Source organism: Bombyx mandarina, chromosome 24 (assembly GCF_030267445.1).
Source record: "Bombyx mandarina strain Sakado chromosome 24, ASM3026744v2".
NCBI classification, from domain to species: Eukaryota; Metazoa; Arthropoda; class Insecta; order Lepidoptera; family Bombycidae; genus Bombyx; species Bombyx mandarina.
Window position 1 is genome coordinate 5,746,179 of NC_143230.1, and position 19,929 is coordinate 5,766,107.

The 19,929-nt window shown below is 42.7% G+C and overlaps 3 protein-coding genes across 5 annotated transcripts in view; 1 reads left to right on the forward strand and 2 right to left on the reverse strand.

Moving 5' to 3' along the window:
* Positions 1–2,051, forward strand: part of LOC114241106 (uncharacterized) — a 16,129-nt gene extending 14,078 nt beyond the window's left edge. Inside the window, exon 12 of the mRNA XM_089738065.1 lies at positions 239–2,051. Within this exon, the coding sequence (XP_089594191.1) occupies positions 239–1,023 (785 nt within the window). The 3' untranslated portion in view covers positions 1,024–2,051. The remainder of the gene's footprint in view (positions 1–238) is intronic.
* LOC114241107 (uncharacterized) lies at positions 1,813–18,133 on the reverse strand. Of its 3 annotated transcripts, XM_089738067.1 has the most exons (11): positions 17,985–18,133; positions 17,455–17,836; positions 16,369–17,026; positions 15,638–16,329; positions 10,122–10,364; positions 9,324–9,467; positions 8,118–8,357; positions 4,889–5,032; positions 4,331–4,525; positions 3,957–4,083; positions 1,813–2,084 (listed from the first exon to the last, which is right to left on the reverse strand). In XM_089738067.1, exons 1-10 carry the CDS (start codon positions 18,018–18,020, stop codon positions 3,995–3,997), a joined length of 2,823 nt encoding a protein of 940 aa, XP_089594193.1. In that variant the 5' UTR covers positions 18,021–18,133; the 3' UTR covers positions 1,813–2,084; positions 3,957–3,994. The 3 variants fall into 3 exon arrangements, with proteins under 3 accessions (XP_089594193.1, XP_089594192.1, XP_089594194.1); XM_089738066.1 differs by having other exon boundaries at positions 15,638–17,026; XM_089738068.1 differs by lacking the exon at positions 4,331–4,525 and having other exon boundaries at positions 15,638–17,026.
* LOC149499955 (uncharacterized) lies at positions 10,353–12,939 on the reverse strand. Its single transcript, XM_089738069.1, has one exon. It carries the CDS (start codon positions 12,618–12,620, stop codon positions 12,048–12,050), a length of 573 nt encoding a protein of 190 aa, XP_089594195.1. The 5' UTR covers positions 12,621–12,939; the 3' UTR covers positions 10,353–12,047.
* Positions 18,134–19,929: the final 1,796 nt, after the last annotated feature.

Consider the following 19,929-nt stretch of genomic DNA (forward strand, 5'->3'; position numbering starts at 1 on the left):
CGCAGAATCTACCACCAGATCGGAAACGCGACCCACTGAGAAGATCCGGCGAGAAACTCAGTGGGCTGTGTATGGGTTAAGGCGGCCGCGATAAATACACAAACTACGCGCGTGTATTGATAAAACTAATTTTTTCATAGAATCCAACCTTGTGCTTCTAATTTCGAGAAATATGAATGTACTTTTAGGGCAGCTAACGGCGTCGATATATCGACTAATGTTATCATCGCACTTTCAGGCGGTCGACCCATCAAATTTATGCCGCTACACGTCACCCAGAAGCCGAAACTATCGAAGAGCTTAAGAGCGGAGCTTCAAAAAAAGCAAACACTCTCACAAACGCAGCCGAGCACCTCACAACCCGCCGCAGTCTTCAAGAAGCCAGCGGACGTAAGGAAGCCACCGCCCGGTCCCTCCAAACCGAAAAGCTCACCGAAAAAGAAATCGAAAGCTCAGACTAATGTCAATAAGGCGTCACAGAATAATGTCGCTAATGTCAATAAGGCGTCACAGAGCAATGTCGCAGCGGCTTCGCCTAATGAGACGAAAGCACAACACAACCTTCCACGAGGCACCTCCAACAATACCCTCAAAGCAGACTTGGACTCCAATATTGTTGAGAAAAATCCAACAGTAGGAGCTCAAGATGCCGGTAGTAAGACTGAGACGACTCTAATTAGCACTGTACAGCTTGTAGAGGGAACTACAGAAGCGAACAATGCGCAAACTCATCCAAACACTACCGTTGTCGACGGTGAGAGCAAAGTGACCCCCGACATCAGCTGTAAAGTGGAAGAGTCTCCCGTGAAGGTCAGTCCCAGCGCTGGAGACACAGAGCCTCCGATCAAAACCGAAATTAAAATTGACGACAAAACTCGTCCAAGCGTCACGGCCGAGCAGAACGAACTGGTCGCGACCCGGGACAGCGACAAGACTAAACGCGAGAGCGACTGGGACGATTATATGAATATGGAAGACGCCGACGATATCGAGGTCAACGATGACGATCTCGAAGATTACTGATGAATTAAGGGATAGCTGCGTCGCGATTCGAGCCAGTTTGTAAGTTTATATCTAGTTGTTCGTGATTGTGCAGTGTAAGGCGAGCCCGTTGTCGACCACAGGTGCAAGTTTCAATGTCGTATGAACTTTAAGGCCGTATGTATCGTACGAAGAGTTAATGCATATGATAATATCAGATGCTCCGCTTGTGTCATTTAGTCCTAAGAGTCGAATTACCAGAGCAATTGTCAAATTTTACTAAACATTTTCTGAATTGATCAATTGATTTAATCCCATTTGAGCGATTTACATATAATTTTATGCAATTTCAAAATTAATTAATGTGTAATTTAGTCTAATGAGTACAGCTCGTGCAATGAGAGGTGGTATGAACCATATATGTATAAATTACTCATATTTCGCAAGGTTTTTGTTTTTTTGCTGCATTAAAAGTATTTAATTTTTTAATAAAAATAATTGTATAAATTTACATATGTGCACATTATCCCTCTCCGTTAAGTAATTAGTTGCAGTTTTAACTACCAATTATATGGTATAAAGTTATTACATCATACTAATAGGTGTTTTACAAATCGTTGTTATGTAGTATTATGTACAACTGACCGCTGACCTGAATTTTATACCATTTCAGTGTTTACTATGTTGTTTGATCAGTTCAAAACATTGAATATCATATCAGAGGGACTCCCTCGAGCAAACTATTTAGGTACATTCTTCATAAATTTCATTTCGCAAAGGGATTAAGAATATTTACAACATGTGTTTTAAACACAATATATACAGCACATAATTTTAACTTATTTATTTATATTATAAGTTTAAAATACTTTCTTACAGCCATAAAATATTCCTTAGAATTATTTACAACATATAATCTCCGTCATCACAGTAACAATCTTGTCTTGGCTCATTTGCTCTCCAGTTGAGAGATTACAACCAACAATGTCCAATGCATTGAGTACGCCTTTACTTTCACAACAGTGTTTTAAGTTGATTTAAAAAATAAAAAAAAATCATGATTGACACTGCTTTTTGTTTTCTTGTTCATGCAAAACTTGTACCTAGAAAAAATAAACTTAAATTTTTAATCTATAACAATGAATACGTTCAATAAAATATCATAAGCCCTTTGTACGGAAGGGAAACCTGCGACAACATGGCGGTATTTTTGAATACAACAGATAGTAGTATTCAAAAATACCGCACTAGTATGTGCTTAAAGCACTTTTTATATACACTCGCGAGCAAAAGTTTGGAATCACTTACTTGAAATTGATTCCGCGCGATCTTGTGTACTAAATATTTTTTTGATAATCATAAAAATGAGATCATTTTAAAGGTTGAACTCTTAACTTTAAACTGATACCAAATTCATTCAAATCGAGCCAGTAGTTAAGGAGCTATTCCGGATTAAGTGAAGGAGGTAGGAAACAAAGGAAATATGGAAAAATAATGAATGCATAAAACAACAAAAATTAATAAATAAAAATTTTATTTAGCCTTAAAATTAAATGTCAGTACTTTGTGTTCCCTTCCCTTGCCCTAATAACTCCTCGAAGACGATTCTTCATAGACCTGATCAGCTTTTGAATTGATTCTTGTGGGATACCTTCCCACTTCTCAATCAACGCCGATTTCAGCTCATTCAGGCATGAAGGAGCAGAAGTTCTGGAACGAACCCTATTCTTCAGTTCATCCCACACGTGCTGAATAGGATTCAAGTCAGGGCTGAGCGCAGGCCAGTCCAATGTGGCGATATAGACTTCTTCGAAGTATTCAGTTGTTCCACGGGCAGTGTGACAACGAGCGTTATCGTGCTTAAGGAGGAAGCTATCACCGGCATATCCCGCATAGGGAACGACATGTTCCAGCAGAATATTGGAAATGTACCCGTCCGAAGTTGACCGCCTCCTCGTCCCCCACCAGGCACGAAAACAAGCTCGGTTTTACCGTCGAAGGAAATGCCGGCTCACATCATACAAGAGCCGACCCCATAAGCCACTGTTTCAGCGAAACAGCACTGCGCAAATCGCTCCCCAGGCCGCCTGTAGACCCAACCTCTTCGGTCGCTACCATGCAAACACATCCTGCTCTCGTCGGAGAACAGGATTTGCCTCCATTGCTCAACCTCTCAATTAAGATTGGTACGAGCAAATTGAAGGCGTGCTTGTCGATGAGCTACCGTGAGTTTCGGGCCTGTGACAGGCCTTTTTGGAGTCAGATTCGCTTGCTTGAGTCGTCGACGAACTGTCTACTTGCTAGCTGCTACCCTACGAACATCTCGGAGCTCCTGTTGGACGTCGACACCAGGTTAATGCCGATTTCGGAGAGAGGTTAACACGATAAAACGGTCATTCCTCTCCGATGTGCCCCGGCGCCGTCCAGATCTTGGTCTCGGGATAAAGCTACCAGTCTCTTGAAAGCGCTTGCAAACTTTTGAAACACAGGAATGGCTTATTTGGAGCCGACGAGCGACAATCCGCTGGCTGAGCTCTTCTTGCAATAGGGCTACGATTTGTGCTACTTCTGTAGGTGTTGTCCCAATTGTCGTACAAGGTAAAGGGTCAAAAGTAGCCGAGATATGTACCAGTCAACGTGTGAAAGTCGACTGATAAAGAAAATCCGATAACAGGTGCTTTTATAGGGGTCAGTAGGCCGCAACTCGCGACGTATCAAGCAATTGAAACACGTCTTTTTCGTTATTCCTTCACTTAATCCAAGATAACTTCTTAAATACTGGCTTGATTTTAATGAATTTGGTATCAGTTTAAAGTTAGGAATTCAACCTTTAAAATGATCTCATTTTTATGATTATCAAAAAAATATTTAGTACACAAGATCGCGCGGAATCAATTTCAAGTAAGTGATTCCAAACTTTTGCTCGCGAGTGTACTACATACTATTTTACTTAGCTATAGATATGTTAAGTTTACCTATCAAACTAATAGCTTTATAATGACTTCGTATACGTTCAACTCCAATCTGTGTAACCTTCTTTCCAAGCCCAATCGTCTGTCTCCAGTGCATGCGTTGAGTCCCATGTAGTTGTTTGGTCATCATCTGAAACATCACAAATTTGTTTGCTCAATGAATCTCCTGAAACCATTACTGCAATATGACTGTCATGTGATTGTGGCTCAATCAGATTGCTGGGGTCTAATTATTTAAGGTTCGAGATTTGGACAGAGTCATTATCTTCATTAAATACATATTACAACATTAAATGTCTGCAACATACGCGTTACTGATACCCATAACACAAGAGAATATTTAATGAGTCTATAGAAATTACCACTATGTTACTTACATTCTACATGGCCTTGTGACTCCTTTCCGGGGTGACCAGAATTTTCTTGACTGGATTCCAGCACGGGTTCGGTCTGAGTAGAACTAATTTGACTACCCTCGTTTTGATTACGTAAACTGTATTCATTATCTATTGGCTTATTAACTACATCAACATCTGTGCATTGATTCTTGTAATTATCTTCATCTCTTGTACCTTAAATTATATATATATATATATACATATCGACGCTTGAAAGGCAAACGTGACTAAGCGACAATAACTGCTTTGTACATAAATGTTAGGCAATAACCGTATTCGATGCGCAAAAAAAATATATTTCTAGGTCTATTAAAATAATTTCAATCCTACAGCTAGATTTGTTAAAATAGATTTTTTTTCAGGTATTTCAACTTTAAATTAGTCTACTGTAAAGTTCACGCATTGCCGCTTAGTCGCGTTTGCCTTTCAAGCGTCGATATATATATATATATATATATATAGAGTTAGGTTAGATAATAGCTTGCTTTACATAAAATATTATAGAAAGTAATACTCAAGCAGAAATGTGAAACTCACAATAGTTTACTGATTTTCCTCCACTGTCAACGCTAAGAGGGTGCTTCGATGGTTCTTGTCTATTTCTTATAAGGTTTTCTAATTCAGTTGAAAGTTTACATTTTTTATTAACAATAATCAATTCATCATCGCCTTTCCTCTTGCCTGTGAATCAACAATTAAGGTGTAATTAAATAGTGACAAATGTTTAATTTCAATTTCAATTCAATACTTTTTTTTTTTTTTTTTTTCCTACCTAAGCTGATAGCCTTGAGAGGCTATGTCAGCGTAACCCTAACTTTAGTAGGTGAGCTCACGGGGCTCAACCTGACGATGTTGCTAACACGAACCCTAGCAAGAGCCGTGCTTCGCAGAATCTACCACCGGATCGGAAACGCGACCCACTGAGAAGATCCGGCGAGAAACTCAGTGGGCTGTGTCTGAGAGATTCAATACTATAGATACACATGGATGTGCCGGATCTGTTTGCAAAGCCAAACATAAAAACTAAACTTTAATACTCGAGTCATTTGTTCATATTTAATGAGCCCAAAATTGAACACAAGTAATAATAATAAATAAAGAGTCATACGCTTTCTTATAATAAAATTATAAGATGCCTCATACATGGCTAATGAGAGTTTTAGAGCTATATAAAATAAATCCCATACTATGCTCCTTTCTTAGCTCATGCATGGGTCAATGGTCTACGTTTCTTAGTCAACCAGGTCAGATTACTTCTTCTGCTGCCCCGAATTTAATAAGGATTAAGCGGGGTATCTTTCAGGGCGACAGTCTGAGTCCTTTGTGGTTTTGTTTGGCGCTTAATCCTTTAAGTACATTACTTAAAGATTCAACGCTAGGCTACCGACTTCGCAGAGGAGCTGAGGCTATATCATATCTCTTGTTCATGGATGATCTCAAATTATTTGCTTCCAAAAAACCAGACTTAATGAGTTTACTAAAAATAACCGACAGTTTTAGTAAAGCCATTGGGATGGAATTTGGTGTTGATAAATGTGCGTTCATAGATGTACAGAGAGGTAAAGTTGTAAGCTCAGATTGCTTACTACTTAACCATAGTGTGGTCCTCAAGTCTCTTTGTGAATCGGAAACTTACAAGTACCTTGGTATGTTTGAAGTGCTGAATATTGTTGACGCAGATATGAAACAATCGTTTAGAGATCGGTTTTTTGGTCGTCTTATAAAGGTCTTAAAAAGCCATTTATCAGGCGGAAACAAAATCCGAGCGTTTAATGGTTGGGTCATGCCTATGTTAACATATTCCTTTGGCATACTAAGGTGGACGCAATCAGAGCTGGACGTACTGGACAGAAAAGTCAGGCGATTGTTAACGGCATACAGAATGCATCATCCACGTTCATCTGTAATGAGGTTGTATATTCCTCGGAAATCTGGGGGTCGTGGTATTTTGAATGCCAAGGATCTACATAACCGAGAGATATACAACCTTAGGGAATATTTCCTTAAGATGAACGTGAATATGTATCGGGATGTCGTTGCAGTCGATAAGGGGCTAACTCCGCTATCCTTAGCTAACGGGAATTGGAAGAGGCTGAAGGTAGAGAGTATTTCAGATCGCATAACTGTATGGAGGAGCAAGGAGTTACACGGTAGGTTCTACCGGGCTCTCACAGGGCCTGATGTAGACCAATTATCTTCCGTGGCCTGGTTACGATTCAGTAACCTCTTTGGGGAAACTGAAGGTTTTATCTTTGCAATTATGGACGAAGTTATCATGACGAACAACTACCGGAAATATATACTAAAGGATGGGACGGTCGACATTTGTCGGGCATGCCACCGTCCGGGAGAGTCTATTAGACATATTGTTTCTGGCTGTTCTCGGTTTGCTAACGGCGAGTACTTGCATAGACATAACCAAGTGGCTAGGATTATCCATCAACAACTTGCTCTGAAATATGGTTTTCTTGATTCTGCTGTACCTTATTACCAATACCAACCTCAACCAGTTCTTGATAATGGTCATGTTACGCTCTACTGGGACCGATCTATTATCACGGATAGGTATATTGTAGCCAATAAACCTGATATTGTGATAATAGATCGATCTGCGCGTCGAGCAGTGTTGGTTGATGTCACCATTCCTCATGACGAGAACCTCGTGAAGGCAGAAAAGGACAAATTAATACAATATTTAGACCTGGCCCACGAGACTACCGCCATGTGGCATGTTGATTCAACCATCATTGTTCCAATAGTTGTGTCGGTACACGGCTTGATGGCGAAAAGTTTCGATCAACATCTTAAGAAACTTTCGTTATCCAGCTGGGTTAAGGGCCTAATACAGAAAGCAGTTATCCTCGATACTGCACGCATTGTGAGGAGGTTTCTCACTCTGGAGTCCTAACCACTGGTGGCTTGTGTCGTAGACACCGCCATCAGCGGCAATCTATTTTTATATAGTGTTTTTTAAAAATTGTATTTTTAATATCTTTTTTAAAAAAGATTATGTAACTAATAAGATTTTAAATAAATATAAATAAATAATAATAAATATTTACTAACGATCACGCCACATTAACTGGTCCCGTGCTAAGTTCGTAAAGAACTTGTGTTACAGGTACCAGATAACGGAAATAAATGTAAGATTTTTATTATACACATACATATATTAGATATACATCCATAAACCTGGAAAAGACTTTTTTTTACATTTATCAAACAAATATCTTCCCTTGGCGGGATTCGAACCCGCGACCCCCTTGTGTAGTGACCATGTCACTTACCACTACACCAGACAGCCGTTAAACAAATGATTCAATACCATGTGAAAACCGATATATTTTTCAAATATAGACAATATGCAAGATGGAAAGTTGTGTCGCTTAGAGTTAGGAGATAGACCTCTGGTGCATTCATAGAGAGCGATGGGATATGAACATGCCAGTATTTGGATCCCACAGACAGGTAATATTTTTCTAATGAAACGTGTTAATGTCACATATAACACAGTGTATTAAAAATCAAATTCGGAAAAAGTATGCTTTACATTGTTACCAGTAACAGTAGGAAATTTTTGAGCCAGCTCGGGTAAGTTTGATCTATGGGCAGTCATTGTACTATAGAACTATAAAACTACGAACACACGTCTCAAGGTGGGATGACTGCATTGACGTTGCTGTTGTCTATGGGCTCCAATAATTACTTAACACCAGGCCCTGGGCACGTTCACCTAACTAAGCAATAAAATCTTAATAATACTTACTCAGTACTTTTCCTCCAGATGTATCTTGAGATTTGGGTTCTTGCTTTTTTTCTTTAGCAGTCGTGTTTGATCTATCAAATGGACTGTGTTGATTTAGAGACTGGGGTATGAGGTTTGATTTGTCAGATATCAACAGGTCTGGATTTTCTGGCATGTTGGGCTTTATCTCGGTCATGACTTTGGGCTGGCCAATTGGATTTGTTTCACTGACACATGGGGAAGTTATTTTTTGTTGGCTACCTGAAATTTGTTGATTTAAGACAGTAGGTGTCGGTTTTGGTTGATAAATTGAATTTCATTCAAGGCGTTTACCTCATGCAACACTTCCTTTTATTGTTTTAAATAATCCATTGCGTGTTTTTTTTTGTCCTTGTAGGCAGACCAGCACACGGCTCACCTGATGGTGAGTGGTTACCGTCGCCCATGGACTTCAGCAATGCTAGGGACAGAGCCGAGCCGCTGCCTACCGCTTAATACTCTCCACAAGCCTCGTTTGAAGAAGGACATGTCATAGCGCATACTAAGTGTAGAAGTCGACAATTTTACCAGTTCTGTTTTATCACCGACATATTGTATGAATGCACTTTGTTTATCATTCACACTATTTATTTGATGACCTGACTCACAATTGCTGATCTAAGTACTGCTGGTAAGGTTGTTGTGGGACTTGATGAGCGTTCGCCGTAGTTCATGGACATTAGTCATTTGATACGTCAAAATTCGCGTGCGTATTGTGGATCGCTTCAAATGTCTTATTACCTAATAAAATTTATGTGGAGAATCCATAACGGTAGGCAGCGGCTTAGCTCTGCCCCTGGCATTGCTGAAGTCCATGGGCGACGGTAACCAATCACCATCAGGTGGGCCGTACGCTCGTCTGCCTACTTGGGCAATAAAATAAAAAAAACACCCACTGTAACGTCTCTCTACCATGAAACAATCATGGTCCTTTTTATTGCATTGAACGAGTGCACGACCCACTTAATAGTTATGGGGGCCCACACACCATGCCAAGTGCAGCAACCTTGGCATTTAAGGTCAAATTTTAACTTTTACTGTATAATGGCTTTCCTACCCTTAAAGCTTGATATAAAACCTTACTGCTAGGTGACCTTTAGCTCTACAATCAGATGGACCAAACTAGCTTGACTGTGTTCGTGAAGAATGTTGCAGGAAGCAAAGTTATAGCAGAAATGTGAAACTCACAATAATTTACTGATTTTCCTCCACTGTCAACGCTAAGAGGGTGCTTCGATGGTTCTTGTCTATTTCTTATAAGGTTTTCTAATTCAGTTGAAAGTTTACATTTTTTATTAACAATAATCAATTCATCATCGCCTTTCCTCTTGCCTGTGAATCAACAATTAAGGTGTAATTAAATAGTGACAAATGTTTAATTTCAATTTCAATTCAATACTATAGATACAAGTGGGTATGCCGGATCTGTTTGTAGACTAAACATCAATACCTACTTGATTATTTTGTTCATAATTCATGAGCCAGAGATTGAACGCAAATTATTCAATATAATTGTAATTACTTAAAAACAGGCTTGTTCACACAACTAATAAATGGAGAGGGTAGTTGGACATCTGTCAGATTACACAAGTTTCGATTATTTTTAGTGTTTTTCCAGTTTTTTCTGTGTTTTTAAGAATTGTGTTGTCCTATTTTTGTTGTGGTATGTGTATTTTTTTATATCAATGTCGTCCTCGGTGGGCGAAAACCTCCCTCCGGACAGAGGGAGGTCTTCTTTAAATTCGGAGATGGACGATCTTTCTCAAATGCTTAATTCTCCAGTAAAAGCTCCACAAAAACGCCCTGCGGAAGATGTATTAAATGTCCCAGAAAAAAGATCAGCTCCACATTTACCGGCAACTGCCTCTATTCAACATACCTACACCCGGCCAGGTTTTCAAGGCAAATCAATGCCAAAGGCGCTGGAGCCAAATTATTTAAATAAATAAATAATAAATAACTAATCAATAAAATCTTAATACTTACTCAATACTTTTCTTCCAGATGTATCTTGAGATTTTGGTTCTTGCTTTTTATCTTTAGTAGGTGTGTTTGATCTATCCAATGGACTGTGTTCATTTAGAGACTGGGGTATGAGGTTTGGTTTGTCAGATATCAACAAGTCTGGATTTGCTGGCATGATGATGGGCTTTATCTTGGTCATTCCTTTTGGACGGCAAATTGGATTTGTTTCATTGACATATGAGGAAATTATTTTTTGTTTGCTATCTGAAATTTGTTGATTTATGACAGTAGGTATCGGTTTTGGGTGGTAAGTTTGAATTTTGGGGGCCAATAACCCCTGGTCTGGTGTTGGTTGACCTGGGGCACTGCAATTGGTGCACTAACTAAGCTTTGTTGAACTGGGATAACGAGCTGGGGTACAATGTTTTGTGCGCAGTTCACGATTGGTTGATGAACATACTGGGGATTACTGTTGGTTCTTTAACTACTCCGTGGTAAGCATATGTGTTTTGTTGATTTAAAATATTAAAACATTTTACTAACTTTTGTCAACGATATATTTTATGGGTTAAAAATGTGAATCAAAATGAACTACCATTTTATAGTTCATCTCCAACACTGGGACAGTCTCGACCCGATTTTTAAACGAGTTAATTTTTTTTCTAATTTCACTACATATTTCAATTTACTTTTAATATTCCAAATAAATAACATCTTTTAATTTAATGTATTGTTTGTTTTTTAAAGTAGACCTGTTGTCATTTTGTCAATTTTAGCATCTGGTCAATCAGCAAAGTCAGGCGGTATCCTCGGTGTTTCGCTCAAGGCCGTTGACCTCGTGTGACCCTTCCTTTTATTGTTTATATTCCATTGCGTGTACTAAGTGTAGAAATCGGCAATTTTACCACGATTTTTATAACGAACGACATATATGAATACACTCACACTATTTACTTGATGACCTGACACACAATTGCTTATCTAAGTACAGTTGGTAAGGTTGTTGTGTACCCACTGTAACATCTCACTCTACCTTGGAACAATTATGGTCTTTTTTATTGCATTTAACGAGCGCACGGCCCACTTGATGGTTATGGAGGCCCACAGACACCGCCAAGTGAATGCCGCAACCCACCTTGGCATTTAAGGTCGACATTTATCATTTACTGTATAATCCTTAAAGCTTGAAAGTTTGAAAGATATAAAAGCCTTACTGCTAGTTGACCTTTAGCTCTACAATCAGATGGACCAAAATGTTGTAGGAAGCAAAATTATAGTAGTAATGTGAAACAATAGTTGACTGATTTTGTTCCATTGTCAACGCTAAGATGGTGCTGTCTGTGATGGTTCTTGTCTATTTCTTTTAGGATTTTGAAAAATGTTTCTTTCAATTTCAATTCAATATTAGAGATAAACATGGGTGTGCCGGATCTATTTGCGAAGCTAATCATAAAGACTAAGCTTCAATACTTGATTCATTTGTTCCTATTTCAGTAGTCAGAAATTGAACGCAAATGATTCAATATAATTGTAATTTCTTAATACCAAGCTGTGAGGTTGAGTTTTCTATCGTGCCGGTGGCCAAGCCTCTTACGAGGTCCCGTCCCTACAACCAGACTCGCGCGGTCACCCCGAGGACGCCTGATCAACGGATCGTCGAGGCGATAGTCGACAACCAATGAAGCCGGTTTCCGCAGTACGGCGGCCCTACTAGGCCGCTGGTGTTCCGGGATACCCCGCTGGGTCGATAAACCTCCGACCGGTTGATCTTCCACAGTATGTTCGGCGACGACAGCGACGACGACGACGCGGAGCGCATCGCAGGCCGCAGCCGTCGACGCGTCGTTCCATCGTCCTGGTGCCAGCGCGCTAGAGCAACGATAGCGTGCGGCGCAGCCTCAACCCCCTTAGGTCGCCCGTGACCATGACCGGGAGGAGACTGCCTCCTCACAAGGCCCGGAGCTGGACAAACGCCCTCCTCCGACCCCCGGCTCGGCGGTGGCGGCACGGCGCCGAGAGGGAAGAAGAGCTCTCCCGTTCCACCGCCTCCTTCCGCGAGACGGTGGGCTCGCAGAAGTCGAACATCACTTGCCAGGTCTCGTCGCTGCCGAGCATCGTAGCCACAAGGCTCGGAAGCGGCAAGTCCGGTCCTATTTTTGCAACGAGAACGCGGCGCTGCTCCATGAAAGCGGGGCAGTACGTGAGCGTGTGCTCCGCCGTGTCCTCGTTACAACCACTGTAGTGGTGGCACTCAGGCGTCGGCTCCCTCCGGGCGACGAGTTGCAGGTAGCGACCTAAACAGCCGTGTCCCGTGAGCATCTGCGTCGCCCGGAAGGTAAGATGTCCTCGGTTGCGATTCACCCAGTGCGAGAGAACCGGGCGGATCGCCTCGACGCTCCATCGCTCGTAGGCGGGATCCGCCAGGGGGCGAGCCCAAGCCTCGAACACGGCACGCAGAGATTGAAGCTTCCGCGTTCGAACTCCCGTCGCGCCAGGCTGCGGTTCCCCCCTGGTTCGCATCGCCACTCGCAATTCGCAGCGAGCGCCTCCGCTTTCAGGTCCCAGGAAGGTGTCCCGGCGAACACGCACGCCGTCTCAAACGAGACGGTGCGGTACCCGTGAACCACCCTGACCGCAATCGCGCGCTGCGGACGTCGCAATGCTGCGACGTTGTCGCGGGTCAGGTCGTGGTACGACACGGGAGCCCTGTACAGCGCCACCGACCGCACCACCCCCGACGTTCGGCAAAAGCCAATTCAGCGAGCCAGTGGTCGCCATCAGTCGGGGACCCAATCTTTCGAAGTGAGCACGGAAACGACCGTTCAGTACGAGACCGAGGTACCCCGTCTCGCCACGATCTCGACGCGGTGCCTCCGATCAAGAGTTGAGCCTCCTGAGGCAGCGCTATCCGGGCTATGTGAAATAACAGGGCCTAGGATTTCTCAAGCGCCACCTCCAGACCCAAGCTTCAAATCCTGCCAATGATGAAGGCCACACCCGCGCAGGAAAGACGAGCAGACTTGCGCAAATTCTTCCTCCGGGTCACGACCAAAGTGTCGTCCGCATAATAAACTACGCTCAGACCCGGGAGAGGAGAGCGAAGGGTGCCCCGCAGGACCCAGTCGTAGCCGATGTTCCACAAGAGAGTGGCGAGGACTGACCCCTGTGGAACACCGCACTCGACGGGTAAGCGGAGCACCGCCCCATCAAGCTCAGTGCACACAACCGACCTTTCCTGGAGGTAGGACCCCATCAGCCGAAGGAGATACGTAGGGACGCCGTGATACTCCAGCGCCTCCGGAATCACCAACCAAGGTATGGTGTTGAACGCTTCAGCGATGTCCAGGGACACCGCCAGTGCAGCCCCGCCTCAGCCGACGGCCTCAGAGAGGGCGCACACGCGCATCACCGCGGCGATGGTCGAACAGCTCTCCCTGAATTCGAACTGTTCCGCTGACAGACGGGGACCCACCCCCGTAAGGTGCTGGACGATGCGGGCGGCCACCACCCGCTCGACCAGTTATCCCGCCTCGATGAGCAACACGATGGGACGGTACCCCACTGGTAAGTCCACAGGGTGTCCCTCCTTCCTCAGCAGAACAAGTCTGCCCGTCCTCCACTCCTTCGGAAAACGTCCCGACTCGAGACAGGCTTCAACGAGCCGATTCCCCAAAAACCGTCAGGGCCGGGAGCCGCATCCTCCCTGCGCATCCTCGTTACGGCCGCGCGAACCTCCTCCTCCGAGATGCTCAGAGGGACCGCCTCAGCAGGGGCATCACCGTTCACGTCACCGCGTGGCGGCGTACCCATGGAGGGGGCTCTATCCGCGGGAACAGCCCGGAGCCCTGGAGGCGCTCTGTCACCGGGAGCGCCCAAGGCCGCAATTTCTTGGAATCCTGGTCGAGCGTCTCTAGGAGCGTCTTCATGCTTTGAGACTGCCTTGCTGACGGCCTAACGACCTCTTGCTTCTGACGGTAGTCGGCATACAACCGGACAGCCACCTCCGCGAAGTCTGCGTCGCAAAAGCGGCCTCGGCGGTGGAGGGCGCTCCTGCGGCGCGCCCGCACGCACTCCTCTCGGAGGAGAGGGGTCTTGGGCGTCCACAAATACGCACCGTCACGTGGAGCGCGACCGCTGACCCGGGACATCGGAGCACCACAGACGCAACGCATCGTATTCCGGAACCAGTTGGTCTCCGACATCACGTCCACTAGACGCGCTGGCATCAGCGTCCACGTGGCCACTATGGCCACCTCCACCGCGAGCACCTTATTCAGAAGCTTCAGTGCCCATCGAGGAATGATCGCGGAGCGTTACGCAGGAGCTCCTCTTCGCTGCGGGCGTCTTCGGCCAGCGCGTTCAACGAGGTGGAGACGGAGAGCTCAAATTGGACGAACCGATGGTCCAACAGCGTCCGACGTCCAGACGGAACAGATGGACCGTCTTCGACCCCTCGAGAACACGCCAGCCACGGACACGGCGTGCGGCGGACAGAGACGCGAACGACACATCTACGTGTGATTCCCCGTTCCACTGCACGCAGGTCGCGACCGAACCTCTGTTCAGATGACAGAAGCCGGTCGCGAAGGCCCACTCCGACAGGAACTCGCCGGGTGAGTCCGTGCGGGGGAAACCCCACGCCGTACATTTGGTATTGGGGTCCCGCGCCAGTATCACCGAGATTTAAAGCGATGAACCAACGCTTCGAGCCCACCCAGGAATCGCTCGAACTCGGTGAGACTTCTGTTCGGAGAGAAGTACACACCTATCACGACGGTTTCGTCGACCCTAACTATGACTTACCCGGATCCCGTGGACCATTCCAAGGGGGAGTAACGCCACCGACTGTCGCAAAACGATCGCCACGGAGCCATCGACATCCCCAGCCCAGCAATCCTCCCGGTCGGCAGGTACGAAGGATGGCTCCGTGACGAATGCGATGTCGATGATAGGAGATCCTGCGCCCCGGCGAAGTGGTTCGCGTTCGCTTGGAGGAAACGATGGACGTGATCCATTATTGAGGTGTCACGTGCTTCGCTCCCTCGTCTTCCGTCCCGCCTTGCGGCTTGACGTCCGCGACAGAAACTGACCGGCCGGCTCTTCCTCTATTTTCTTCTTTTTTCCGCCACGACTCCACTTTTTGTCGGAGGAAGCGGAATGACAGGCCGGGCCTCCAACCTGGTGGTCTGCCCGCCGCTTCGCCACGTCACACAATACACAATGCGGCGCGGCGGCGGTGCAGAAGGCCGCCTTGGGCCCAGGTTGACCGCAACGGAAGCAAAGTCCGCTGCGATCCACAGCCGATTACACCTGGCGAAGCCGTGCCGGATGCTAAAGCACCGGAGGCATCGCCAGGTGTGCCTCCTGCAGCTGCATATGGGCTATCACCCAGACCACGCACGGCCTCCCTGGCGAGTTGGCGGACCGACCTTCTGGAAGCGTAGCCAGAAGGGTGGCCGCCTGTACGGGTCAACGCGCCCACACAGTGAAGGTGTGAGCTTGTTCACCCAACTTACCAATAAAATCTTAATACTTACTCAGTACTTTTCTTCCAGATGTGTCTTGAGATATTGTTTCTTGCTTTTTTTCTTTAGCAGTCGTGTTTGATCTATCAAATGGACTGTGTTGATTTAGATGCTGGGGTATGAGGTTTGGTTTGTCAGATATCAACAGGTCTGCGTTTGCAGGAATGATGGGCTTTATTTCGGTTATGACTTTTGGATGGCAAATTGGATCTGTTTCATTGGCATATGGGGAAGTTATTTTTTGTTGACAATCTGAAATTTGTTGATTTATGACGGTAGGTATTGGTTTTGGTTGGTAAATTGACTTTTGGGGGCGAATAATCTCTGGTACTGTGTGTTGGTTGACCTGTGGCACCTGGGGCACTGCAATTGGCGCGCAAACTAAGCTTTGTTGAACTGGGATAACGAGCTGGGGTACAATGTTTTGTGCGTAATTCACGACTGGTTGATGAACAAACTGGGGCATTACTGTTGGTCCATGAACTACTCCGTGGTAAGCATATGAGTTTTGTTGATTTAAAAATTGTGAGATAAGACTTTGTTGGTCGCTTGCCAAATGTTGGTTGGCTATTAGAGGAATGGAATTAATTTGACAACATGAATTTTGTTGGGATCTCAAACTGGAAATGACCTCAGGTTGAGAACTTGGTATATTTTCAAAGTGGGTATTCGGTTTCCATACTGAACTTGTCTGATTTTCAAACTGAGGAATGATGTTCTGTTGGACACAAGATTCTTGTAGATGAGGAATGATGTTCTGTTGGACACAAGATTCTTGTAGATGAGGAATGATGTTCTGTTGGACACAAGATTCTTGTAGATTTACAAACAGATGTGATGCTTTTGTTTGACAAATCGATCGAATTTCATTCTCATTAGAATTTAATTCCCACTTCACTTCTTGTTGACCATTTGAGGGAAAAATGTTGGACTGGAATTCTAAATTCAATTGATTTGTTGAATTTGTAATGTTTGGTTGAGAATTTGTATTTTGTTGCTTTTCGAGATCTTGTTGATCACTTCTATTTTTTTTGTTTTCTAGCACTATATTACTTTTTTCTCGGTCATGTGGCTCTTTCTGATTGAGAGCACCAGCTTTTTTTCGAGCTTGTTTTTTTGATTGTTTATTTTGCACCTTTGTAACCAGATTTCGTTGACATTTTGTGCTTTGCTGTTTTCCACTCTGAGATACGACCTTGGGTTTGTTGTCCAATTTGCATCGTTTTTTAAATTCTTCAAAAAGAGCTTGTAATTTGTTTTGATTATTTTTGTTATTATGAGAACCACTACTATTTTTTTCATTATCTTCATCTATTTTAGACTCTATTATTGTTACATTGTTATGTTGCTTATTTGATTGACTGGTTTCTTCTGGTAAATCCTTTATATATTTACTTACATCTGAAACATGATGATATGAACATCGATTTTTAAAATATTATTAGTGCTTTTTATATAAAAAAAACCTCTGTGTAAGCTGTGTAAAGCAATTCTATACTAACGAAAAAATTTAACTTATCATTAAACTAATGATTGTTATTTAATTTAGTTAATAAGATAGTGCTCACAGAGCATCATTTGGGTGAGGGATCCATCAAAGACAATAGCTTCTATTGCTATTTTGTGAAGTCAAATTAAAATAAAACTTAAAAACCATGCAATTAGTTTTATAACATATACTTCATTTTTATAACTATTTAAATTAAATCAAACTTTATTAGCTAAAACACGGTTTAAATACTACTTTTTCAAACCTCTCACTGCATCAATCACAATTCATTTATTTATAATTTATTTCTTAATCTACAAGCCATCCACTTTTGTCATACCTTTTTTACAGATCATAGCATCTTTGACAATGTCGACAATTGATTCCACAAGTTCTACATCTGTGGTCGTACTATATTTATCTCTGTACACTGTGGACAACTTAATGTGTGAGAATGAGTTATGATTCAATTCTGTTTCGGGTAAAACATCTATACCATGTTCTTCGAGCAATAGACAGAGTCTACGTCTTAACCCTAAATTGAGTAATTTATAAAAGTAAACCATTTGATATTTTTCTACTTTTTCATCGATAATTCCTCGCATTTCTCTGGTGATTTCACTTTGAGCAGTTTTTAAATTCGGTATCACGCGATATTTATCTTTTAATATTGCTTTATCTAATAAATTTAGAGGAGGCCCATCGTTTCGAATGTTGGTTCCCTGAAGAAAAATAAAAATTTCAAGATATTCATGAAGAATGAAAATTTATTATAAAAAATAAGGTAACGAAATTATTGGAATTAATTATTTGTTTTTGTAATTTTTTAATTATAGTGCAATGAATATTTTGAATTATGTTAATACGTACTTCTGTTGGCGGGTTAGTTTTAGCAAGATCATCCATATTTTCGTTTTGTGTTACCACTGATGTAAGAAAACACTATTATTTTTTCTGTGATCATATAACTTATCTTCACTATAGTCGGATTTTTTATTAGACGAAGTAAACTGACGTTTACTGTGTTGTCAGTTTTTGATGAAATAAAAATAGTGTTGTGACAAAGTGAACGATTGAAAAAACTCCTGAATTAATGAAATTGCCTCGATTGTCTAGTGAATAGTGAGTGTGCCGAACTGCCGATATCGGGCACGGGGTTCGAATTTTAGCCGTGTTTTGTACATACCAACGAGTTTTCGACGAAACATTATGTTCCTATGGTATCTACCTGTACTAAATACCGAGTGTTTTAAACATTAAGAAAAACATTGCGAGGAAGTTTGTAAGACTGTCCTATTTCCAATGCATCATATAGTTGAAACTATAGATGTATAAAATATAACAATTATAGGTACATAGGTAATGAAAATAAAAAAAACTGATTGTAGTTACATACTACTAGTAACATATTATTATATTGGATCACTTTAATACAATTTTATTGTAAAATATAAATAATATTCTTTTATAGTTTGAAATTAATGATTAACTCTTCACACTCATTGTTCATTTATGTGATTGAACGAGAACTGAACGCATCACTATTACTTTAAATATAGCAACATTATTTCACAAAGTGACATTAGCTACTGTCAGCTGGCTTCGTCTAATTAAAAATCCGACTATAGGTAGGCATCATTTATCAATTTGCTGTAAATTATAACTTTCAAGTTCTCAAAAAATTGACAGTAGTATTTTTTTAAGGGAATTTATAACCTGGTAACTAAGACCTTTAGGTCAAGTCGTATTTTCGTTAATATTCTATAGCAACCAAAACGCCTGCCGCGGCGCGACTCAAAGAGTAGCGACCGAAGGGTTTCCTTTTAGCAAGCCGCGCGCGCGCCCTTTCGGGTGCCCATAGTTCACCCGCACCGAAGCATACACGCGAGAATACGCCCGCGGAATGCGAGGAGTGAAGTGGTGTGATTTATTTTATAACGTGTCTGTGTCTGAGGGTGCCCCTGGGTATGCCGATGTTACATGAGGCCCTGTCGCGTCACTCCCCAAAAGGTGGTCTATGGGTCGAGAGACACGGGGCTGAGTCGCACCACTTCTTGACACGTCACCACCACTAGACAACCGGTGAACAGGAGACTCGGTGAAGAGGATCTCAGGGCGCCACCACTTACTGCTCTGAGACTTACACCAATAAAAGAAACATATTAAAATTAACAATATTGTGTTTATTGGACACAAATTTACAAGTATAAAATTAGTTAATTTACAATAATAGTAAAATAATACTGGTGAGAGGTTAAGTTACAAAGTTAATAAAGAAGGTGTGTCGGTAGATACACTGAACACTCGAGAAAGTTTTAATACAAATAAAAGAAACAATACGCTTCACCGGGATCACTTCCCAGCAACTGGGGTTGCTGTATGCGAGCGAGGCTAGGAATGCGGGTGTGTCCTATTTCTACCGAAGTCAAGCAGCCTTCCTTGGACGGACTTGCTAGAGCTCCCCGTTTCTGGCAACGTCCATATAGAAAGGTGCTATGGGATTCCAAAGGTGATCAGAAGGTCACGCTCCGCACCCTAACTGGAGTACATAGTTTGTACCCGTTATAAAGACCTACGTGTCAAGACATTATTATGTTTTAAAATTTATTTAATTATAGATTGTGGATTCAGTGTGGAGAATAATTCAAGTACACTTACCCTGGCTTAACACATGTCACCACGGGTTAATAAAATTGACTTTGGTAAAGTAATGAACTTAATCACCTCGCAGCACCAGAGATGTTACATGAAAGAGAGTTAGACAAAGTGAACTTGTCCTTTTATATTAATAAGGTGTCGTTTCTCGAAGATTCTG